Genomic DNA, 26,462 nt, shown 5'->3' with positions numbered 1-26,462 from the left:
TCAGCTCGTTGTGCACCTCCTAGAAGAAAGGGACACATCAACGAAAGGCTGGGTCTGCCTCCTCCTGGGGCAGCTTCGCTTGCAGTTTCACTACTTGGTCCCTGAAGGGGGTCATCGGAACCTTGGGCACGTAGCCCGGTCATGGTCTTAGGACGACATGAGTGCCTGCAGGACCGAACTCCAGGCAGGTGTCACTGACGGAGAATGCTTGCAGGACCCCAACCCTGGAATGGTTTCAATGGAACAAACTAACTCTTAATATAAAAAAATGCAACTTTATGATTTTTTGTTATATTAAGAAACATTACCCTATTGAATTATCTAAGATCTTTATTAACAATACTCAAATCGAATTGGTTCAGCATACCAGATTTTTGGGAGTCATAATAGATAGTGGTCTTAATTGGTCTAACCACATCAACTTTGTATCTAAGAGGTCAGCTAAAATGTTGGGTATATTGAGGAGGGTTTGTCCTTTAGTTCATTCTTCAGCATTTCTAACCTTATATTATAGTTTTTTGTTTCCATTCATTAATTATTGCAATATTGTCTGGGCAGCTACCTATCCTACCTACCTGAAGAAATTAATAGTCATACAGAAGAAATATCTCAGATTTATTTCTCATTCAAATAGATATGCACCCTCGGCACCCCTTTATAATAAATTTAAAGTTCTCCCTATTGATAAGGTAAATATTTATCAAACATGTTTACTTATGCATAAGTTTATATATAGGAAACAAGTTCTACCAGACTCTTTTCAGAGTTTGTTTATCCCTATCTCACATGTACACTCATTTCAAACTAGACATAGCAATAATAATTTAGTCTTACCATACACACGAACTACAAGACATCAATTTAATATTTCTTTTAGAGGTCCTAAGCTCTGGAGTGATTTAAGTCCATCGTTGCGATCAATGTCCTCTTATTCAGCTTTTAAAAAGCATTTGAAGAGACAACTATTGCTAGCTTGACGCCTTTTATGTAGTTTTTTCTAGTTATTGTTTGCTTGTATTGAATTGCTTTCTATCGTTTGTTGTTTGTTTTTTTATTGTGTGTTTTGTTTTTTGTTTTTTCTTTTTTTGATGTTTAGTCTGCATGTCTTATGAGTTAATAGGAGTAGGAGTGGAACTCTGTACAAGCCTAGAGTGGCTTCGTTCCCTCCTTGCATTGTTCTGTACTTGTACTAAGCATTCTAAACAAATAAACTAAACTAAACTAAACCCTCTTGATGGAAGCGAGCACGATCAGGAGGGCCGTCTTCAAGGAGAGTCAAGCAGCTCGAAGGGGGGTCTCTGAAGGCCCGAGAGGTCCAAGGCTTGATCGGGGAGGATTCAGCCTCCGGGCGCCTCTAAGGAACCTGATAATCAAGTTGTGCTTGCTGAAGGGGGGTTAAATGATGAACAAAATTATATTTTAGGGTGAACCACCCTTTTAATCTTGGTGTCTTTGTGGAATATGTCTAAACATTAACATGTTGCCATGCCATCAACACTATAGATATACCAAGTATGCAGTTATCACACGTCATAGACCTTTTTCACACTCTGGGTTTTGGAACGTGGAAGTAAACAATTACAGTGTAAACTTCGACAACGGTGAATGGGAGTGAGCAAATGTTATTTGTACGGTCTTGATTTTTTTTTTTTATTGCAGCGGATTAAGACAAATATATTGTCACTCTCTCAGCAGCTGTAATCAAAACCCCCTCACAGCTGTGGTAATAATTTTTTTAAACCTAATTCTAGGGTAATAGAGCACAAAGCATAATGTTATAAGCTTACACTCAATATTTAATGTAAAAAAATTTGCTAGATTTACGCTGCTAAATAAATCGGAAATGTGTCATCATTCTGTGAAAAAGGTTTATTAACCACACAATGTGGAAAAGAAAAGTACTACTGCAATGAAACTAAGCAACAATTTTGATTAACATTGGGAGAGTTTTCACAAAAAGCAAAGAAACATCATAATTATTACGCAGCACAATATACACATCAGTAAACAAGTATAATGATAAAAAGAAGCATGCACCAAGGTAATGTACACAGAAGCTCCATTCCAAAATCTAGTGGGCTGCCTACCCAGGCACCATTTTAAGGTATCATAGGCACGTTCCTAAAATAATGCTAGATTATAAAGTTCCTTGTTTTGGCCAATATATAGGATTCTACAGAATGTATACTTTGTGGAGAAAGAGATTGTTTGGGCTATGTATTTTTTTGTGCTCATCAGAAGCATTAGCTTAGCAACATGCTAATATCTGACTGTTCAATTGTTTGCTAATGAATTAACTGTGTGTGATATTGGTGTTCTCGTGTTAAATGCATTAGATGTGATGTGCATGAGTGACCATTAACATAATTTCTGCCCATGAAGAGCTTTTTTTAATCAGTCAACTATAAGGTTCCATTTTGGTTAAGATGCCATAGAAGGTAGCTGCCTCTGTAGACAGGGAGGCAGCTTATCAGAGTTTGCAACAGAGCCATACACTTCAGCATGCACAATAAACTGAATACATAGCCACAAAACTCATAGTGCACACATTTTACTTGGTACTTAATTTCTGGGCTGTCTTTATCCACAAATGTTTACATAAACATCCTTAAAAAATGTGTCATTTATCTTAAGCATTAAGATATGTGGTCTGTAACCAAATGTACTAGTTAAATAATTGGCCATTGTAAAGAGCATTTTGGATGACCATTAATCTTAATGTTATGGCAGACACGTCCCATGGAAAAATCAGTGGATGATGACAGCTGTGCAACAGGGAAATTAAGGCATTAGACAGGCACAAGAGCCCTAGCAGTTGCAGACAGATAAATGCAGCCGAGCAGTGGTGCCAGGACAGAGCACTCACTTTCCCAGGAAGTCCCACACCATGCCCCCAATCTGTTGGGGGGCAGCGGACACAGAGGGGAGAGGGTCAGAGGGGGCTCTGCCACCAGGGCGGGGCGAGGGGCGGGCAGCGGACACAGATGGGTAAGGGGGGCTAGGCCAAAGTAAAACAGTTATGGATGGAGATGTGCAGGGATGGGGTGAGTTTAAGACAGAAACAATGGATGGATGGATGGATGGAAACCAAAATCCAGAAGCCATTGAGATAAACACAGAGAAGATGAAGGAAATTTGAGAGGAAGAACAAAATTGAGAATGATAAACAAATTATAAGAAAATTAACAAGTGTTTTATGACAGAAGGAGAAGGAACATGGAAAAACAGGAGGAAGAGAAGGAGGTCCAACAGACAGAACAGTGAAAGAGTTAACAAAACGGTAAAAAACAACAGAATCACACATGGTTAATCAAACAACAATAACCCCAAAAGCATGAAAGAGCAACTGAGAAAATACAATAAGACTTTGAGCCAGAGCTGGAGAATCTATGAGGAATTTAATTGACTGTCTGACAGTATATTAAAGTTTGCAGTATATGCATTATTGTTCCTATTGCTGGATGCCCTAAAACTATTAGTGTACTGCACAACTGACAAATTAAATGTACTCCCCAGTGTACTGAAAGTAAAAATAAGATAAGTAATTATTCAAGACAAAGAAACAGTCATTAAAAAAATAAGAACAAAGAAAAAACAAGAAAACAGTGCTTAAAATGTCTAACATTAGCATCAAGTAAACATTCTTACATTCTCATGGATTAAATGTCTTAACTGTATGATTATAATACATTCATATTATTTTTTAAAGCTACTAAAGTTATCCAGCCAAAAGCAATGAGTTATTTTCTTGTTATTGTTAATATTAATGACACTGACCATGGCTGGTCTGTCAGGCTGCATTTACACTGCCAGCACTCATGCACAGTACTTGATAAACAAAATTGGAGAAAAAAAGAAACTGGTGTTTATGGTTACTTCAGACAAAACTAACTGTGTTTCTAAAAATACCTTTCAAGACAGGCATATCCGCATTACGTGAGCACTCACACAACTCAACAGTCGACCAGTCGATCGCGAACGACGAAATGAGCACCACTGATATAAACCATTTCAAGGATTATTCATCAGTTTAAGGAAGTGACGTCTTTGTTCATTGAACATTTCCCACTAACTGTCATACTTATTAAGAAAAAATGCGGGAGGCTCTTCAGTCAAAGTGACTTTAACATGACTAACCTTACTAACATAAACATGGCTGTCATTAAATGGCATTATTAAAATGTGGAACACGTTGTTTGGTGGCTGGATGCTGCCTGGATGCCCGGAACTATAGGAAATGAAAGTGTTTAAATCTGAGAAAAAGAAACCACAAATGGAAGAATGAACCACAGCACACATCTCATCTCTGGTTGGTGAACCACATTTATGCCAACTAGGGGTGGGCGATATGACCAAAATCTTAGATCATGATACGACTCACTTTATGTCATGATGACGAATGGTTGGTTTTATATCATGGATGATGAATCTTAGTTGCCTCTATGTCTAAGACCATCAATTTGTGCATTGTAATTTGTGCACGTGGCTTGTTGAGCGTGTTACTGCGGAGACATAGCGCGTGTGGAGGCCCACGCTATTCTCCACGGCCTTCACGCACAACTCACCACGGGCCCCACTGAGAGCGAGAACCACACATTATAGCGACCACGAGGACGTTAAGCCAATGTGACCCTACCCTCCCTAGGAGAAAAAAAGAAACTGGTGTTTATGGTTACTAGCAAACAGGCCAATTGGTTGCTTAAGAAGCCTGACTGGAGTCACTCACCTGTTGACTGTATTAAATAATTATTGATTTAAAACTACAATTTGCTCTGTGAACATTTCACGCAGAATCTGCCCATACGTTCAACAGCACATCCAGCTTTGGCCACAGGGGGCAGAGGTTTTTTAGAGGAAGCACAGACTGATTTCAGCAGCAGAAATTTGACCAGCTATTGTCTAATTCACAGTGAGATCAGTGTTCCTCCGTCTTGCTTACACTTGACTACTTTTTCTCACATGAGACAGATCATGTGCTCCGCTATCTTCTCTCCTACTGGTAGTCGGCACTTACACCGCTTCTCATTTGCATAAGCATACTCTTTTCTTAATTTGTTGTGTCTATAGACATGTCCACAGTGAGTCGCCAGCAGCTGCTGTCATTCATGAGGACACTTTGTTGCTAAAAATCTCAGTCAGTGTGAACACCCCTTTATGAACATGTGGAACCTGAACATACAAGACTAGAATGGACTCAATATTTAGATGGAGTACTGAACGGATTAATCCAAGAATTTATACAACAACATGTCAAACCCACACACAGATCTGTCGAGAAAAGCATATATCACAGTGCAGAGAGTGAGAAAGGCGATTCACAACTTCTTCAGCAATCTCAATATTAATATTCAAAACATTAAAGAAACACAGAATAGTGATGACCTTATGAATTAATAATTAAAGGGAAACAGCAAAAATATTTTATCATAATATTTGACTACTAAGAGATGCATTATTGATGACATATCTCAGAGTACAGCCTGGTTTATACTGCATCAGTAACAAAACAGCCCTCGACATCAGTATTTTGATGTTAAACTCCAACAGAATTTCATATTAGAGGGTACAGTAAAATCAACTGTTGACTGATGCTGTCGACACCAGAGTTTACAGTAAACTGGTAATTGTTCCTTGTGTAGCAAAATTCAGACATAATTTCAAGTACATACTTTACACCTAATGAATTTTTATTTGAATATATACACTACACTACTAAAAGTTTGGACACACCTAAATTATTTATTATTACCATTTTATTTAGAATAATAGCAAAGTCATTAAAATTACGAAGTTCCCATGTATGCTGGGCACCTGTTGTATGCTTTATCTTCAAACATTTTTTTATTTATTATATAAGCACATTTATATTTGTCTACAAAACTAATTTCAAACATTTATCATCCAAGCCTTTAGATCAAAATGTCTTTAAGTTCATGAGATATACTGTATACATTACATTCAGTCAAGTATGTCCACACTTTTGACTGGTAGTGTATATGTAATTGAAAAGGCCTAAAAGCATCAGTATTAAAAGGTAAAGAAGTGTAGTCTTTACTCACCTCTCCAGTTCTGCGATCTTCTTATCCTTGTCATTTTTCTCAGTCTCCACCTCACTCAGTATCTCCAGTAACCTCTCCACCTCATTCTGGGCTTTGCTGGACTCTTCTTTGTAGAAGGACACCTCCTTCTCCAACAGTTTGACCCGGTCCCCAAACTCAGGGTTCCCACGTGAGCTCTGCTTTATCTCCACCTCATGGGCTTTCTGTATGAAGATCATGGAAAGGCATCGCCATGGAAACAGGTAAAAAAATCACGACATAAATAGGAGGAATGCAAAAATACTTCTAGGTTTGCGTGCTATTGTTGCAAGGGAGTAGTAATATGACGTAGTTAAGGCATACATTAAGTTACATAAACTGCTCTTACAAAGTAAATTTTTTTTCAAATTCAGCAAAGTTCTTAATTTTTTAATAAGTTAGCGTGCTTGTTAAAGCTGAAGTATGTAATTTATGCACCACCAAACGGAATTGCAAAAATAAATGTTATTTTCAAAACAGTTTCTGAATACACTCCCCTTTCAGATGCTGGTCAAACAAAGAGATAGTCCCACCCCTAATTCACGCCATTGATTGAATAACGCTGTTGGTGCGGGTCTAAGCTGGTTGCTCAAAACAAACAGAGCAATTTTCAAAGTGCCACAGAAAGACAGTGCTTTCTAGGAATGGCTTACTTATGTTTGTCTCTGCACATTAAGCTGAGATAGGAGAAAGAATTTTAACACAGAAAAAGTTACATACTTTAGCTTTAAACAATTCAACAAAAATGTCAATAAAGAGCATGCTTGAGATTAAAAATGTGACAAGTGCTGATGAAGAAAAGTCAAGGTAAACATCACTTGTGAGTGGGGTATTTTTCTTGGTCGTCATTTTCAGTCAAGCTGTAAATTATGCAAAAAGTGTAAATATATTTTTTAATTGAGTATATTTAGGATACATAAGATGAAAAATAGAATTAAAGACATTTTATTGCAAAAATGTATACAAATTAAAATAATTTCCATCAGTAATTTTTCATTTGAGATGTGGTGAAATTGACAGTGTAGTGGAAATATTTCAAGACTCAGAAAAAAGAAAAAAAAATGACATGAATCTCCTGTGATGCATGTACACAAACTGTTGTTAACTGTTAGTAGACAATAAAAAAAAAACTGAGCATGTGAAAAAAGACTACTTTCTAGAAATCTCAAAATGTACACATGACAAAGGTGGAATTAAACACACATGGCCATGATGAATCATGCAATACAACATGCAACCTTAAAGCCATTTGGATAATTGCTCCATGGTCCAGTGGTAAGATTCTTTGCAATGCGGTTGATTTTAAATAGCCAAACATATGAATTGGAGCACCTTTGTATTTACTTTCAAGAAAACTAATTAGTTTTTGACATTGGAAGCATGAGGAAACAATACAGTGTTTAGTTTTTTAACATAAGAGCCGTCCTTATGTATCTAAATTGAATAGTTCATTTGATTCACACTGCTGTCAGTTTATTTTGTTGGTTTGGGTGCTTTTCTCAGCATTGCTGCTACATTTAGTTTGTTTATTAAAAAAATATTACGACTATCAAAGGATGTTAAACAATATGTAAGATCGTACATGCAAAATTAAAATTTTTGTGAAGTGCACCACACCTAAGGAGGAATTTTATGGATGAAATAAAATAGATTTTTACATATTATTTCTTATTAAAAAAAATAAATAAAAGAAATTGCATGATATTTAATAGAATTATCTAAATGTGTGTATGTATATACACAATGTATACACACACACACACACACACCCCGATCAACCACAAGATCATTCTTGTCTTGAATAATTTTCACGCACAACAGTCTCTAGAATTTACTCCGAATGGTGCCAAAAAACAAAAAAACATCCAGTGAGTGGCAGTTCTATGGACCGAAATGCCTTGCTGATGAGAGAGGTCAACAGAGAATGACCAGACTGGATTGAACTGACAAAGTCTATGGTCAGATAAATGCTCTGCACAATTGTAGTATGAATATCATCTCAGAATGCTATTCTGCGATGCTGGTTGGCGCTGTTTTGGCGGCACAAGGGGGACCTCCAAAATATTAGGCAGGTAGTTTTAATGTTATGGATCAGCCACAACATAGCAACTGAAGGTGAAGTGAATAACATCGATTATCTCATTGCAATGACACCTGTCAAGGGGTGGGATATATTAGGCAACATGTGAACAGTCAGTTCTTGAATTTCATGAGTTGGAAGCAGGAAAAATGGGCAAGCGTAAGGAGCTGAGTGACTTTGACAAGGGCCAAATTGTGATGGCTAGATGACAGCATCTCCAAAAATGTCAGGCATTGTGGGGTGTTCCCGGTATGCAGTGGTTAGTACCTACCAAAAGTGGTCCAAGGAAGGACAACTGATGAACCGACGACAGGGTCATGGACAACCCAGGCTCACTGATGCACGTGGGGAGCGAAGGCTAGCGCGTCTGGTCCGATCCCACAGAAGAGCTACTGAAGCATAAATAGCAAAAACGTAATGCTGTCCATGATAAAAAGATGCCAGAACATACAGTGCATCGCAGCTTGCGGCATATAGGGCCGCAAAGCTGCAGACCAGTCAGAGTGCCCATGCTCTGTCCACTGCCGAAAGTGCCTACTATGGGCATGTGAGCATCAAAATTGGACCATGGAGCAATGAAAGAAGGTGGCCTGGTCTGATGAATCACGTTTTCTTTTAGATCATGTGGACAGCCGGGTACGTGTGCGTTGTTTACTTGGAAGATATGGCAGCAAGATGCACTATGGGAAGAAAGAAGGCCGGCGGAGGCAGTGTGATGCTCTGGGCAATGTTCTGCTGGGAAACTTGGGTCCTGGCATTCATGTGGATGTTACTTTGACACTTTGCAGACTACATACACCCCTTCATTGCAACGGTATTCCCTGATGGCAGTGGCCTGTTTCAGTAGGATAATGCGCCCTGCCACACAGCAAAAATGGTTCAGGAATGGTTTGAGGAACGTGACAAGAGTTCAAGGTGTTGAGTTGGCCTCCAAATTCCCCAGAACTCAATCCGATTGAGCATCTATGGGATGTGCTGGATCAACAAGTCCAATCCATTAAGGCCCCACCTCGCATCTTACAGGACTTAAAGGATCTGTTGCTAAGGTCTTGGTGCCAGATACCACAGGACACCTTCAGAGGTCTTGTGGAGTCCAGGTCTCCACAGGTCAGAGCTGTTTTGGCAGTACGATGGGGCCATACACGATATTAGGCAGGTTGTTTTAATGTTGTGGCTTATCGGTGTATATATATATATATATACCACAATTCATGCTCACATTTTTTGCCAAACTGAATGCCAATTTTTTTTATTTTATTATTATTTTAGATAATGGTGATACATAAGTTGTTATTTTTAAGTACATTATTTTCATTATTTCAATTATCAAGCAAACCTTGTCCATAAAGTATTTGCAACTGTTCCCCCTGCAGGCCAGTAGTGGTACAACAATAAAAATAACCTGGCTGCAAATAACTGCACTCCCACATCTTTCTATTTAACCAGTTGTAAGTGTATCTCCCACACTTACAACAAAAGGCTCTAAATGAATGCATACAGTAATGCTTCATTCATTACGGGATGCACATTCATATTTTTAAACTAAAATTAAAACTCATCAGACCCTAAATTACAAATATAGGTCTTTAAATGACAAATCTAGGCAGCACGGTCTCCAATTATGTATCCTGTATATCTCTACAATTTAAAAAAAAGAATTTGGAGCAGGTTTAACAACATTATAAGAAAGAAACTGTGCAGTGTTCTCATGCTTTCATTGTGTAATATACAGATCCATTGAAACACTTACAAGATTGTTCATATGACTGAACAGCTGCTCTGCTTGCTACATTGCAAAGGAGGGAATTATGGAAAATGAGGAGGAGAAGGAGGAGGAGGAGGAGGAAGGACCCAGGAAAACAACACAAGCATTATCATTAGCTCCTCCTTTCAGGTTAATGATAATGTTTTACACAGGAGAATGTAAATACTGGTAACCAGAGAGCAACATCAGAACAACCTGGCTGTTTCAAAACCTTGAACTGCTTATATAAATAGCATTTTTAACAAAACGCGAGCTATTGCACAATGATCAAAACCATCCATCTCACTCATGTTTACACAGAAAAACGGTTGAAAAACAGAGCAGACACTAAATAGCCCCTAAGATCAGTGGCCAATGAATAGAACAGTGCAATGAAGAGAGTAAACCAAATGACTCATGACTCATTTTTAAAGTTCTTATAAAAGCTACACTATATAAGAATGTTTGGTTAGAAATTAACAAAATTTCATTAATGAGCAAGTACACCAACACTCTATCTTCCAAACCATGTATTTGCCTTAACCCGATTCACTACATTAGGCCTATAATAATGATTTATACTTTAGAGACGTCGGGACGGATTTGGTGGGAAATTGCATATTTCCGTCAGTCATCCATGCATGTTTAAGTCACGTCCGTAAATAAAGAAAGAAGGTCCAGCTATCCAGTGCGTGTATATGTGTGGTGATAGGTGTGGTAGTAGTTTGAAGTTGACAGCTTGTAGCCACAATAAAAGCAACACTGACCATGGATCATTCAAAAAGGCAACCCTCTGGGGAATCACACGTTTTCAAAATGAAGAAACCACGAACCAAAAAGAGTCTGCAATCAAAAAGGGAAAGCGACAGAGCCTGTAATAAAACACCAAACAACAACGGCTTGGCTTTTACAGAGGTGGCAACAACTGACCCAGAGATGGAGTTTTTCCTCACTCGACAGATAATAAATTTTATTGGGCCGATAAAATTAAGAGACAGACCTGGACCATTTTATTGGACCATCTCGTTGCGCAGTAGCTCGTTAGATAGCATTAGCCCCTTAAAAGAGGCATTTTATTATGGATTGGAGTACTGAAGTCCTTTCAATCTCATTTTCGAGGAAGGATGTTTATTCTGGCAACTTTATGCTGGTAACAATGCCAATCTCTAAACCAGTTGCTACCATAGTCTTTGCATGCTAAGAGTTACAACTTCCACCGTTTCCAATGTCTGACGTCATTGTTGCAAACTTTTGTATTATTTTATTTTGAAACAATTGTTCTCAACAAGTCCAATAAACACCGGAAGATGTGCAACTACCTGCTAATAAGACATATTTTTCGGATATCCATCTTTTCCTACCTTTCCTTATTTTTTTGTATTTCTTTTTTTGTGGGGGATGGGGGGGATTCATCCATCAGATTCATCCGCGCAGAAGAGCAGATCCCGTAATTACAAAACATTGTTCCTCTGCAAGTAACTTGCAGTTCTATGCTTCAACCGCTAGAGGGCCAAAAATTACATAGTGTATCTTTAACTTGACACGCCTTCTAAAACTGCGGCGCCTTGCATGAGACACTGAATAACAGCGAGTCATGGCACCACGGTCAAAAACATCAATTTAGCGCATTTTTTCACACTGTGATTTAAAAAAAAATTTAAATACTGTCGAGGTTCCTGAATGTAATTTCAGTGGTACTGATTAATGATTAGTCCTCTGATTTAGTGATTGATTTACTAAAATAATATTTTGGTCAAGGGAGCATAGTTTTTGGCCGTTGCGATTATCCCGAAATGGCCAAATATCGACTTAACTATTTGGCTTGGTCGATATGGACCAATATCACAAGTAAAAATGTTAAGAGAGAAAATCTGACCTTTTGTAACTGTGTCTCGAGTTTATTACATTCCTCCTTCTTCTGCTCAATTGCGATCTCAAGGGACTTGAGTTTGGAGTCTTTCTTGAGACCGGATGAGGCCAACGACGAGGCGTGTTCCTTTAAATCTATGAGACTCGACTGGAGGATGAGGAACACAAAAGGAGAGCTGAGAGTCTGACCAAACACTCACACTTTTACATATATGTATTTGGCAGACGCTTTCATACAAATCGACTTACAATGCATTAAAGGTATACATTTTATCATTTTACCAGTTCCCTGGAAATCGAACCTATGGTATTGGCTTTGCTAGTGCCATGCTCAACCAGTTAAACTACAGTAACACATACACAACATAACCCAATGCACACAAACACAGACGTACCTCTTTCTCTGTCAGCTCCAGCTGTAAATTATTCACCTTCTCTTTCAGGTCTTTATTTTCTTTTTTATACGAGTCCACCTCCTCAACTCTCTCTCGGTCTTCTCTTTCTCGCTGTTCTTTCAGGCGTTCGATAATTCGCTCCTGTGACAAAAAAGCACTTTATTAAACTCCACTCACAGTTGATTGAGCATGCAAAAACAATTTCTACTCCTCCAACACTCCTACTTAACTGGCAAAAAAGACGATACAGAAATTTCAGTTGTCGATACCACTTCCAGTACAACTGTGTAATTAAACACTCCCTTAAGTAAAAAGTTAAATATTAATATAACTGTTAAATAATTAAAGTAAAAAACTGCATGTACTAGGTAAACATGGCTAGTAGTCCATACGACTCCACATATTACCACATATTTTAAGTCATTCAAGGCATTCTATTCAGCTTTGGTGAGAAACAACCTAAAATTGAAAGTAGGGCTGAAACAATTAGTCGACGTTACCGGCAATGTCGCCAAAATGTTTTTTTTTATGACAAAACGTTTCATTGTCGAATAGTCATTTGATCTCATTTAACTTAATATTAACTCTGATGATGACGTGTGAGAGAAGCACTGCAGCTCGCGCCTGACTGAGGAGAGGAAGAATTACACAGCTCTCAGCCCAGATGCACTCTAAACTTTCCAAAAGGCTTCAGGTGGTGTACATCACAAAGTATGAGGGAATTATACAATAATATCAGAATTCAAGTCAATAGAGAAGCACTGTCGTTGTGGAATAAGTGGAGTCGGAGATCTTTAAAGGAAACACCCTGGTGTTACATCTTTAATGAAGTTATATTTAATGAGTTATAGCTTTATTAAAGTTCAAATAATACGGAAGCAGGTCATGTAAATAACTACAAACTCCGAAACTGGCATTTCTCAGTGCGGTCAGTGCCTCTTCTATGAGTTGCGCAGATGTCCCGATCTTGAAACTGCACCCAGATGAGGCTCACTCTGTTGCGGGGACGCTCATCCCTCGAGCTCGCACGCTTAATGCAGCTAGATTAGAACGTGGTGGCTCGCGACTTATTGAATCACAATAAGCAGCTTTATTAATAAGAGAGTATTTGTTTTTTTGGTGAGTTAAAGATGGATTGAAGTGAACAAAGGTGAGAGAGGGTAGTTTTCACCCCATTATACACTGCAACAATATAGAGAGCTTGTTTTACAATAAAAATATCTAAAACTAATTTTAAACAATGTATATTTACTTTAGCAGCTATACTGCGGAACAAAAATTGTTATCTGAGAATGTTGAATATAATATTAAAAATACAAATATTTTAATTTCTAAAAATCCTTTAAAAAAAGATGCATTCACCAGAGAAGCAGCATATAAGATATTTAGACTTGTTTTTAGAGCATAGATCTTGAATATAAGTGTATTTTGTCTTTACTGCACTCGCAGAATAATAACCAAATGAAAAAATACACGTATATACAAAATACACTTATATTTAAGATACATTCTCTTAAAGCAAGTCTAAATATCCTATATGTTGCTTCTCAATTAAATGTATCTGGTTTTAAGGATTTTTAGACAATTTTAAATGGAAAGCAAGACAAAACCCTTTTTTTGCAGTGAATTTCTTTACAGAATTAAACTTAATAAAAAGTATTTTTTTTCCTTTAATTCAGTGAATGCCATTTAGAAATATTTTTAAAAGATAATTTTGTCCTCTTTACTGTTAGTAAGCACATTTAATACAACCTTTTATGTCGGGGCACAAGCTGAATAATCGGTTAAGAGCTAATGATTAATCATTGCAATAATCGCAGAATAGTCGAAAAATCTTTCTAATAATCGTTACATTAATCGATTATCAAATTAATTGTTCGTTGCAGCCCTAATTTAAAGGGATAGTGTAAGAAATAGAAATGTTATTTCTACATCTCAGCTCTGTCCAAGAGAGATGCTGAGTTGCTGCATTCCTTTCTGTATGCATTATCAAACATCTGTTTATTAACTTGGAGTTGTAAGGAGCCCCCTCCTTTCTCCTCTTCTCTCTTTCTGTGTGTTTGTGTATATTGTATGAATGTGTATGACAGAGGTCCGAAGGATCCTTAGGATTCGAAGGAGCCTTTGCCATATGGAATTGTTATCTGTATGAGGTAATGTTTGTTCTTATTGGATAGTCCTGTAAACTCCCCTCCAATACTGCAATATATATTTGTACGCTATATGAGCTGAGTTGAGCTACTTTGAATTCGCTCCCCAACGTTGGATGCTTTGTACTGATTCATTCACGACTCAATAAAAGACGGAGAGAAAAGGCACTGCTATCGTTTAGAAGACTTTTATTTCTAACAGATAGTTTACCCAAAAATGATAATTCTCACATAATTGACTTACACTCATGCCATACCAGATGTTTATGACTTTCTTCTGCAGAACACAAATGAAGATTTTTTTGAATATTTCAGCTCTGTTGGTCCTCACAATGGAAGTGAATGATGGCCAGAACTTTGAAGCTACAAAAAGCTAATAAAGGCAGCAGAAAAATAACCCATACAACTCCAGTGGTTAAATCCATGTCTTCAGAAGTGATATTTTAGGTGTGGGTGACACAAAGATCACTTTCACTTTAACATTCTTCTTCTTGGCCCAGCTACTGAGCAGGGAGGAGAATTTATAGTAAAAAAAGGACTTAAATATTGATCTGTTTCACACCTAGACTTATCATATCGTGTCTGAAGACATGGATTTAATCATTGGAGCCATTGGAATGAATTAACTTTATGCTGCCTTTATGTGCTTTTTGGGGCTTCAAAGTTCTGGCCACCATTCACTTGCATTGAATCGACCAACAGAGCTGAGATACTCTTCTAAAAATCTTAGTTTGTGTTCTGCTAAATAAATAAAAAAACATCACTGTTTTGATCAAAACCATCAAAACCTATAGCATGGTTTTATAAGACTTGGAATATGATGCAAGACCACATGGACTGCTTTTACAATACTGTGACAGGGAGGAGGGCAGAGCCGGGTCGTGATTCTGCACACCCGGCCCCTAATCAGGCTAATCAAGCCTCAGAGAGGGATAAAGGCCGACTGGAAGCTACAAAGCGAGAGAGATTTACGGACAGCTGTCCGACACCTTTGTGTGTTTGTCTTTTTTGTTTAGTTCTTCATTAAACTATTATTTATATTGTCAAGTCGGTTCTCACCTCCTCCTTTCCATTTATCCCTTTACAAATAATTTTGGGTGCTTTTTTAAACTTTAAAATATCACCTGCCTTTGTATTGAAAAGACGGACCAGGATATTGGTGGAAACATCTTTTTGTGTTCCACATAAAAAAAAAAAATATATATATATATATCATGTAGGTTTGAAACTATATGAGGGTGAGTAAATGACCTTTTGGGTGTACTATTCTTATAATGGTTTCATTTTAGTTTGCCTTGATACCAGTTTGCATTATTCAACATCCAAATGGGCCTCACCAAAAACCAAAATCTGGAAGTAAAGCTTATATTCTAGTGCATTTTTATTTCCATTTGTGATTTGAGATTGTTTTTGGTTGTCTACCTTCTCGGACAGTGCTTCCTCCAGAGTGGCGAGGGCAGTATCTGTGTTGCTAGAGTCGGTCTGGAGAGATTTTACCCTGTCTTTCAGATTACCCAACTGTTTATCTTTATCCCTCAGCTGCTCTTGAAGATTCTCAATCTGAGAAAGAAGAGAAAACAGTGAAGATTTACCATGTGTCTAATTATTTTGCCAGATTTCAGACCTGCTTCTCTTATATATGCTGGAGATATTCACAAAATATAAACAAATGTGCATGGGTTTTTTTTCCAAATATTTTTTTTTACCTATGTGTTTAATGTGCAGACATTTTAAGTACGGCATTTGTAAGTTTGATTTCGCTAGCATCATAGAAAACATACAGAAAAAGAGTATAAATATGACTAAAAAATAAAAATACATTAAAATGCAGCTGCAAAGGGGAGTCATTTAGGTGAATGAAACTACATTATTTGCTAATTATATCTATAAAAAAAGATGTTTTAAAAGCAACATGAGGCAAATCACTCAGTTACAAATATGACACAGTCATATCAGTCACAAAATAAGCCACATTATTTTACATTTATAATAGTCGACAATCAAAACAACGACTGCAAATGTCAAATAACAAAAAATTGCAAAGGCAATGATGAACAATGGTCACAAGAGTTTACTGACAGGGTTTGATGGATACTTCACACTGGTGTCCATGGCAAGCTTCACAAACCTTAAAATAAAACAGGGCAGACATCCAACATCCATACAGTAAAAAACAGATGAAAGCCCCGATCACACTAGGCTTCGAGCATGCAAAATAATTTTGGACATTGCAAGCAAATAGCAGTGCGAAATCTCCTTCCGGTCTCCTGTGTTTGGATACATTTGAACGGGAGTTAATAGAGCATGAAGATTAAAGGGTGGTGTGACCGCCCCTTAATACAGTCGGATGGTTCATCTTTCACCATGTTTTGAACGAGTTGAAGAAAGCCTGAGGATGTTTCAGTCCACAATGTCCACTGCTGACTGTAAAACATGGTGGTTGGCCAGTAATGGTATAGGCAGCCATCTTATGGGCGCTTTGTATGGTCAGATAATGGGCTAGATTTTCACTTGGACTGGATGCTTTCTTTTCTTTAAGAATGATGCAGTATACCATTAGACATTGTATAAGAACTGCATGACAGGGTTTGAAGAAGAACGGAAGCTGTATTCAAGTTAAAGATTAGTTCTAATTTTTTATCAGGTCCTTTATGGCATTTTTATATTCGACTTTAAAATATCAACTAAAATCAATGTGCTATCACACCAGCACACAAAGCAAGAGATCAGAAGTTAAAAAGAGTTTGAGCAGATTGTGGCTTTATGACTCTTCTGATATTTTCAGTGACTGAACAACATGAAAACAGTGGATGAAGCCAGTAAAGCATGTGGTTATAGAATAAGAGAGAGAAAAAGAAAAGATGAAAAGGCTGCGTTGAAAGAAATCTGTTAAGACTGGGAATGAAAAGGTTTCCTTTTAACCTAACAATGCTAAATGAAATGAAACCTTATTTGTGACTTATGCTCTATATATGCAGGCCGAGCAATTACCATTGATGAATCGCACCGTTCTATGCTGATCCGCGTGTTGACATGATAACGGTTTTTTTTTCTATTAAAAGGATAGTTCACTCTCATCATTTACTCACTCTCATGCCATCCCAGATGTGTATGACTTTCTTTCTTCAGCAGAACACAAACAAAGATTTTTAGATTTTATGCAAGTGAATGGTGATCAGACCTTTGTAGCTCCAAAAATCACATTAAAGGAAACATAAAAGTCATCCACATGTCTTCAGAAGCGATATAATAAGTGGGAAAGAAAAATATCAATATCTGAGTTCTTTTTTACACTAAATCTCCACTTTAACTTTCACTTTCAGATAGAGAAAAAAATTACCCGTTTCTCAACAACACCTATCTTATTGCTTCTGAAGACAAGGATTTAACCAGTGGAGTCATATGGATTACTTCTATGTTTCCTTCATGTGATTTTTGGAGCTACAATTATCTGATCACCATTCACTTGTATTGTAAGGATCTACAAAGCTGAGATATTCTTCTAAAAACCTTTATTTGTGTTCTGCTGAAGAAAGTCATACACATCTGGGATGGCACGAGAGTGAGTAAATGATTAGAGTGAAATATCCCTTTAAGGTGCTGCAATGTCAGGTTCGGAATGAAAATAAACAATTGTGAGTTGTCACGTCACCAAGGCTGTTCTGCCATCATGGTTATTTGTCTCAAGTATGGTTAGCTAACCATCCTGAGAAATCTGTGCAGGGAAGGGTTTGTAATCTTACTGAACTGTGTTTAAGTGGATCTGCTACTTGCACTCCAATTACTCATCATGATCAGAACCGTTTGGCTTGATGGAAAAGTGGCTGTTGTTAACTAAATATTTTCTCACATTTAAGCTCTCCACATACAGACTGACCTTATGACATGACCTCTAACCTTTAACCTTTACCTTCTTCTGTAGGACGTTGATCTTGCGTTCCTTAACTTCTAGCATGTCTTTTATATCTCTGATCTCCCCAGCGAGTGTTCCTTTCTCCTCCGTCAAATCTTGCAGTTGCTTCGTCTTCTTATTAAGGAACGACTCCTTCTCCTCCAGACGCAGTCTAAGAGCATCCACCTGAGCAATCACAGCACAAACACCATTGTTTTTAATCATGAACAATACATGCCAACATTTTAATGACTGAAAAATAAAATCAATCAATTCATTGTACACAACTATGAAGTGAATAAGAATGTCCAAAACAAATCCCTTTTGAAAAGATAAATCAAACCCATCTATTTCAATTAATTAAAGACTCGGATTAACCAATTTGTTTGCAACATCTCTCAAAAATTCATGAGCAAGTGAAATTTTTCATATTAAAATGTTTTAATAAAACAGTAGGGAAAAAGTGACTTATTTTTAATTACGTTTTAACTTACTGATCACTCTGCACCTACTGAATGACAGTGTTTGTGTTTTAATCTGAAATGCAGTCACTCACGTACATCACCGTTTCAATGATTGGATGTTTGTTATGTGGTTCAGCCCATTTGAGAGCTCGACCAATCATCAAATAAAGAATCCAGGCTTCCAGGCGGGATAGAAATACATTTTCCAATAAAAAATCAGATAATTTCACTCATGCAAATAGCGCTCATGCAATTCCAATAGACCCCCAGAGATGCATGGTGTCCGGGCGGTCCCCAAAATCATGCATTTAGAGCCTCTTGTCCAGTGAACATTGATATTTTGCTCCAATGGGACATGCCTCTGCCTTAGACTCCTGTTGAAGTACAACTTAAATGGAGTTCTATGGGCCGTGCATCCGCGAACTCCGACGGATGTAATCATGCAGATAAAATCATTGCAAAAGTGTTGTATTCTGTAAGGTAACTTTTGTTACTTTAAAGGAATATTCCGGGTTCAATACAAATTAGGCTCAATCGACAGCATTTGTGGAATATTGATTACCACAAAAAGTAATTTTGACTCACCCATCCTTTTCTTTAAATAATAGAAAAAAAATCATGGTTACAGTGAGGCGCTTACAATGGAAGCCCTTACAAAAATATAAACAAGCCACAAACTTGCAGCAATTTTTCTGCAAATTTGCCACTTTTTCACATGTAGGACGAATCTCAGTTGCCTCCACATTTGGTAGCTTAGGAGACCTGGCTGATGTCACACAGCATATGCTCTGGATTCGAACTCGCGACTCCAAGGGTGGTAGTCAGTGTCAATACTCGCTGAGCTACCCAGGTCCGATTTGTGCTTTTTTTTTTTAAGAAAATGAGGGACGAGTCTAAATACATTTTTGTTGTAATCAACATTATGCCACAAATGTTGGCAATTGAGCTTAACTTGTAATAAACCCAGAATATTCCTTTAAATATTGAACTGGGACAATAATTATCTGAATTATACAGAGTTTTTATGCAACTTGATAAACAGGTCATTGTGCAATAAAATTTTTTTGGAAGTCGTGCTTCCCATATTGTCTTCAAGCAATCGCCACTGACACAGATGAACAAACAGACAGATAGATAATGTCACCTCTGTTTGTAGGATGGCAGCACGTTGCTCTTTGGCAGTAAGTGACTCTTTAAGCACTTCGATATGCTGTTTGCAGTCTGAATTCTGGTTGTTCAAAGTTTCCAGCTTTGTTTGCAGAGCCAAAAGCTCAGACTCTTTTTTCGAGAGCTCCTGCTTTATTTGGTCAATCTGAAAGATATCAAGAAAGAAAAAAAAAGGCATAGTGAAGGAGAGAGTCAGAGTGTTTTCTATTATTTGAATGTATTGTTTTATTGATTTTGATAAAATCATTGGCAGTTTAAATCTGAAGTGTGTATCTTTTGTGATGTTAAAATACTTTCTCATATTCCAGCTTAATATAAAGAGACAAAATAAATAAATAAATAAATATAAATCTGCAATTAAGCCATTTGTAGGTTGATTTCCTCCTAAAAGTGGAACACTATGGCTCTGTGGCTCTATCCAAAACATCCCAAAAGCCCGACACACCATCACTGGCTCAACCAATGTTGTGAATTTGGGGCGGGACAGTCTGTTTACCTAAGCAACGGAAGACAAGGTGAGTGCTTAGGAAACCTGTTTAAAAATCTAAATTATTTTGTATTTCCATTTAGTGATGTAGTCAAGCAGAAATTAAACAAATAAAATGTTAAAAGTCCTCAGAGTGTAAAGACAACAAAACATAGTCAAACTGAAACCAGTATGGGAGTACACTACATCTGTACTCTCCTTGCATAAAAGATACATTTCGGAACGCAATCCCCATTTAATATACATACATTAGCCATATCTATTATTGATTATATGAGTTTATAAATAACACAACAAAACCCCCCAGCTGACTCACGAGCATGTAAGATACAGTAAAGACATCTCACACACACATGGAAATACCCACACGCACGTGCAGAGAAATCTTGCAAAATATGTTACAATGTTTGCATATTGACTTATGTCTGACTTATGTCTCACGTATTTTCTTTTTTCTGCCAATGTTGTAGTACTTTTTATGCAGATTGGGATTTAGTTAGCAGGGTAAAAAATGAAAATTAACTGCTACTACATCAAAATCAAACAGGATTTTGATGTGCTTTGACAGGAAACACTGTCAGCACAGCTGTGAAAAATTGTTACACAGATCATATTTTAATAGTACTGCTTCTGGTACTACTCTGGTACTAGCAAACCTATCATTACCAATCGATGAGACAGGATGTCTTGTGCTCAGTTATACTAAAAATAGTTTATACAGTATGTGAAAGAAAAGCATTTATAGACGATCAAATTACTAATTAACCTAGCAATGCACTGATATCAGAGTTTTAAGCGGAAACCAATCGCCGATATAATTTTTTTTCCGATAATATAAATCTATGCTATTTTGCCTGTTTTAAACAAAGAAATATGAATTTACACCAAGTGAAAACATATGCTTTAAATTACATCAGGTTTTTAAATATGATAATATCTGCTTCCAATATTGGCCTAAACGATAACTTAAGATACACTACCAATAACCGTACAGTTTTTAATTCGCTAAAGATGAACTTTACCTTGGACTTCATGAACTTGGAGTGATTCTTGTAGACCTCCATCTGTTTGATCTCCTCCTCGCGGTCCTCTGTGTTCAGCAATCCATTTGCCTTCAACATCTGAATCTCGTCTTCCAGGTCCCGAATGCTACCTTCCAGGGAAGCGATTTTGTTGTCCTGGATAAACAATTTAGCTGTACTCCATCATATTAAGCTAGAATAACTTGGGGTGGGTACTAAAGATTGAAGCATGTCAAACTAAATTCCCAACAGACAGACACAACCAAAAAGAAAGGACGAATGTCTTGCAGCAATGCGCTTGAGTAACTGCAGTATGCTGCATAGCCAAAACTGAATCTGTCTCTCTCATGCTATTGGATCAGCATGTAATCACCATTTGGTAGTACTGAGCACACATCCAGCACAGCAGAGAGATGTTCAAGGAAGGAGAGAGCAGCATGCGTGCTTCCAAACAGCCTGTGGACTGCAAGGCTGAGAGTTGCAGCTTTGCAGCTTCTTAAATAAATAATACAACGTCTTTGGCATATGGTCCATCTCCCATTCAGATATAAAAGAATGTTTGCTGTTTTTTCTCATGTGTGCTCTCTGTTAAACCACCCTTCCCATTGGCTATCTCTTTCTGTCTTTTTGTTTTCACAGACATCAATAAAATATTTTTTATTTGTATAAGTACTTTTTGGGGGGTTTTACCAGTAAAGATATCTAAATGTCCATAAAACAATATTTTTGCTTCTCAAGAAAAACTTTTTAGGTATTCAAATTGGAAAATAATAAAAAAATTAAAGCGCGAGCATATCTGTCATGTTCATTGGTGTCTTTTGTCTTCGTGCTTTTATGTTGAAGTTCAGTTTAGTCCCTGTTTCCTGGTTCCTGTTTCCTGTTTGGTTTCTGTCATGTTCACTGGCGTCTTTTGTCTTCGTGCTTTTATGTTGAAGTTCAGTTTAGTCCCTGTTTCCTGGTTCCTGTTTCCTGTTTGTTTTCTGTCATGTTCATTGGTGTCTTTTGTCTTCGTGCTTTTATGTTGAAGTTCAGTTTAGTCCCTGTTTCCTGGTTCCTGTTTCCTGTTTGGTTTCGGTCATGTTCATTGGTGTCTTTTGTTGTTGTGCTCTTATGTTGAAGTTTAGTTTAGCCCCTGTTTCCTGGTTCCTGTTTGGTTTTTGTAGTCTTTTGTAGTTTGTTATTATGATTGGTGTTCCCTTGATTGTTTCTTCCAGGTGTCCCTCATTCGCTTGTTTGTTCCTTGCTGTATTTAAACCCTGGTTCTTTGTTCAGTCATTGTCAATCGTTGTTGATGTTTATGGATGTTTGTTCTTCGCCTTTCCACCTGTTCTCCCCGTTCGTGGTCCCTTGACGTCTTCGTGCTTTTTTGTTTATTTTTCCCATCGTGGATGTTTGGTTTGTTACTGTTCAGTCTGTTTTACTTTAAATAAATACGTACTGCATTTAGATCCTTGCCCCTCGTCGTCTCCATCTACTCAGCGTAACAATATCATTAATGTTTTAAGACTAAGAACAGGATGTTTAAATGTGCAATACTGACCGCAAGTGCTATTTATTTGGCTAACGTATAGGATGTAATATTATACCTTGCGGCTCTAAGCAATATAATAGCCATCTTCAACGCATAAGCAAACAGCTCATATATCTCTCTTTCTCTGTCATCCTCTCCCACGCTTGCATTCGTGCCCTCTGTGTTGTAAACAACTCCACCTGTTCCTATGACACCAGAATCAGCATCCCAGCTTGGCCAATAGGGTGAGAGAACACTACCAGTGATGCTAAAGGTTATAGGCACTATGGAAACCATCACAGTACAGGTGGAATTGAAAAGCACAGGCGGAAAGAAAGATCTTTAGGTGAGACATCAGTTTAGTTTAAAGAAAAATGTACAACTTGAATGAATGTGCCCCAATTGACAAGATACAATGTGCATGGCACTTTAGAGTTGATTTTGCTTTTAGGCCACATGGCAGCAGAGATGAACTCTGGGTAAAAATTAGCTCCAATCAGAGAGGACCCGTGAGGTGTGTGCATGCCATGCATGAGGTCATGTATTATTTTTAGAGTCATGTGTAATGCTTCTGTTGGCAGGAGTTGCCTCTGAACTAACACACAAACCCACTTACTGCTCCATTCTACCATTAAGGAGCCTACTGCAGTGGCTCTGCCATCAAAGACTTCTCTTGTCTCTCTGTTGGTCTCTTGTAAATCTATTGGTTTCATATTCTGTTTGCTTTTTAGTAAATCTGTCTTTGGCTTATTGTTCTTCCTGTGTAACCACAGCATGTCTTTTATAATGCATTATGATGTCTATTAACAGTAAATTCATTAAAAATACACAAATAGTAAAGTAAACAATGCATAAAGAAAGATGACAGACAAACAGATAGATACCTTCATCTCTATGATAGTTTGAAGCGCTTTAGTTTTGCCTGGGTCTGGGTGATGCTGGTTTCGCCGATGGAGCTCCTGGAATAATTCAAGAATATAATCAACTTAATGATCAGTCAATTAAATAATTTAATTAAATGCAATTAAACGCCATACTGACATTTTTATGGGAATGAAAACAAGGCTGTGATGGATAGAAGTATTGTCTCATTAATGGTTTAATGGTCGTTTAAATTCTTCCAGATCATAAAAAAAAAACATAAATTATGGAAAAAGAAATGTGACCTAGTAGCTTTAAACAGATTTATACAAATGCCATTGAAGAGACTGTAAGTCTATCCCTCACAGCCTAAATTTCATTCATGTCAAAAATCAAATGTGGGGACCCGGGTAGCTCAGTGGTACCACCCGGGTAGCTCAGTGGTACCACCCCGGTTTGAATTCCAGGGCATGCTGAGTGACTCCAGCCAAGTCTCCTAAGCAACCAAATTGACCCGGTTGCTAGGGAGGGTAGAGTCACACGGGATAACCTCCTCGTGATCGCTATAAGGTGGTTTGCTCTCGGTGGGGTGCGTGGTGAGTTGGGCGTGGTTGCTGCGGTGGGTGGCTTGAATGCTTGAATAGATGTTCTCAGATGCGGAGGCAGCTGGAATCCATCCTCTGCCACCCACACTGAGGTGAGTCACTACGCCATCACAAGGACTTAATGTATACATTGGGAATTGGACATTCCAAATTGGAAGAAAAAAAAGAGGGGGGTAATAAAATAATATGCCGCTGCTGTAAATAAGGTCTATTTGACATCACATTTTAGGATGTTGTATCAAATTAAACATTGTTTGAAACATTTGAAAAATTAATCTCGAGACCCCTGCGTTCTGTTTTGTGCTCTGTCCAGCTTAGGGATGTTAATGATTAATCAATGATCAATTAATTGTCATTAATAATTTGATCAATTAAGCTAATAGATAATTGATTAATCAACTTTCGAGCAAATGAGTTCAGTAATCATGATGCCTGCAGACATTGAAAATACTGTATATAGTCGACCGCCACTAGAGGGTGCACTGCCGCTTGCACACTGCAAGTCACGTCTTGTCCCTAACACAGAATAAAAACCACACAGACATGGATCCAGAAGGTCTGATATATCCCATGATCCACAATGTGAAGTTTTAATAAACTCAAATATGTATCTTCAATACAATTATTATTAACAGTAATTTATTTACAGTAATTAAACAATTCATAAATATACACTAAAAATATCCAAAATGCATTAAAATTCACTGAACTAAGAATATTGTGAGAAGAAAATGGCAATACTTGGATTTCTCAAGTGTATTAATTTGAATTATATTCAAACAATAGGCTACAAGTGCATATTATGTGGAGTCCTCCATGTGCAATTTGCGGTGTTAACGATTATTCTATTAATTGATCATTAATTTCCACAATAGTTGATTATGAAAATGTCTGAAAATTGACATCTCTTGTCCAGCTGTAATTTTAATGCAAGAAAGGGCCCTGCTGTGCGAGCTTCCTCATTTTGTGTTGGCATTTCTTGGTATGTGTGCCAGTATAGCTGAAGCTGCATTGACTGCCCCCTGCTGACTGCAACTTTGCAAGCTTGAATTGCTACAGTGAATTCCTTAAAATATGGAATTTATGCACATCACGTGGTTATTTGCATTATTTTTAATACTCTGATTTCTAATATAATTAATTGCAGTAAATTAATGTGTTAAATAGACAGTCTTAGATTTTAGAGTGTGAGTTTAAAATCCACTTCATAGTCCACAAAACACAATCATAGTCCTTAAACAATCCCTGAATCAAACCATAAATCAGAGAGCAATGATACATCCTACTTATGAAAGTCATGCTGAGCTATTCTGTAGTATCTTTTTTTTTACTTAGGTATTATTATAATTGCATCTAATTATTCTCTTTGAAAGGCTGAGTACCTCAAAGTTTAATGGAGGAGTTCTCTGGGTTGTTGGGGCAGTTCTCCTCACATTTTATTCTTGGGTTCAGATGACTCAAAGACAATCTGCAGTTATTATTTTAGTTCATCATTTGACTATCTATCTGACTATTACCACAGCAAAACACCAAACCCCAGTCTGTTAAATGACGACTGTACTTGAATTACTGATTTTACTGTTTCGTGGCCAGCAACTGAAGATCAGTAAATGCTCGTATACATAGTTTTTTTTAATGACTATAATACTCCTTTAACTATAAAAAAAATCTAAGCCTACAGCTGCTGGATAAGAACATAAGAACATTACCAACACCCTGAAAACTTTAACTAAAGTTGAATTATAGCTAATTAGTAGGGCAGTTGATTTAAGGCATTCATTTAGTGTGGTTATTTATATAAAACAATAACGTGTTAAAAATGACACAATTTACCTAAACTTTTTCTTACAATTTTTTTTATGTGTGTATATGTGTATATGTGTATATGTATATACACTCACCTAAAGGATTATTAGGAACACCATACTAATACTGTGTTTGACCCCCCTTCGCCTTCAGAGCTGCCTTAATTCTACGTGGCATTGATTCAACAAGGTGCTGAAAGCATTCTTTAGAAATGTTGGCCCATATTGATAGGATAGGATCTTGCAGTTGATGGAGAGTTGTGGGATGCACATCCAGGGCACGAAGCTCCCGTTCCACCACATCCCAAAGATGCTCTATTGGGTTGAGATCTGG

General features: G+C 37.4%; 1 protein-coding gene across 4 annotated transcripts in view; it reads right to left on the bottom strand.

The window, feature by feature from the left end:
* Nucleotides 1-26,462, bottom strand: part of LOC127632964 (ERC protein 2-like) — a 127,493-nt gene that overhangs the window by 30,198 nt on the left and 70,833 nt on the right. For 2 of the 4 annotated variants that reach the window (XM_052111811.1, XM_052111812.1), the window contains 10 exons: nucleotides 23,742-23,816; nucleotides 21,348-21,503; nucleotides 19,816-19,983; nucleotides 18,226-18,393; nucleotides 15,738-15,875; nucleotides 12,166-12,306; nucleotides 11,778-11,918; nucleotides 9,908-9,943; nucleotides 6,060-6,262; nucleotides 2,867-2,998 (listed from right to left, as the gene is read on the bottom strand). In XM_052111811.1, coding sequence (XP_051967771.1) covers nucleotides 2,867-2,998; nucleotides 6,060-6,262; nucleotides 9,908-9,943; nucleotides 11,778-11,918; nucleotides 12,166-12,306; nucleotides 15,738-15,875; nucleotides 18,226-18,393; nucleotides 19,816-19,983; nucleotides 21,348-21,503; nucleotides 23,742-23,816 — 1,358 coding nt within the window. The remainder of the gene's footprint in view (nucleotides 1-2,866; nucleotides 2,999-6,059; nucleotides 6,263-9,907; nucleotides 9,944-11,777; nucleotides 11,919-12,165; nucleotides 12,307-15,737; nucleotides 15,876-18,225; nucleotides 18,394-19,815; nucleotides 19,984-21,347; nucleotides 21,504-23,741; nucleotides 23,817-26,462) is intronic. The other 2 variants (XM_052111814.1, XM_052111813.1) reach the window with 2 other exon arrangements.

The sequence above is a fragment of the Xyrauchen texanus genome, chromosome 39, assembly GCF_025860055.1.
Source record: "Xyrauchen texanus isolate HMW12.3.18 chromosome 39, RBS_HiC_50CHRs, whole genome shotgun sequence".
Lineage (NCBI taxonomy): Eukaryota > Metazoa > Chordata > Actinopteri > Cypriniformes > Catostomidae > Xyrauchen > Xyrauchen texanus.
Note: the sequence above shows the minus strand (reverse complement) of the source record. Positions and strands in the feature narration are given on the sequence as shown.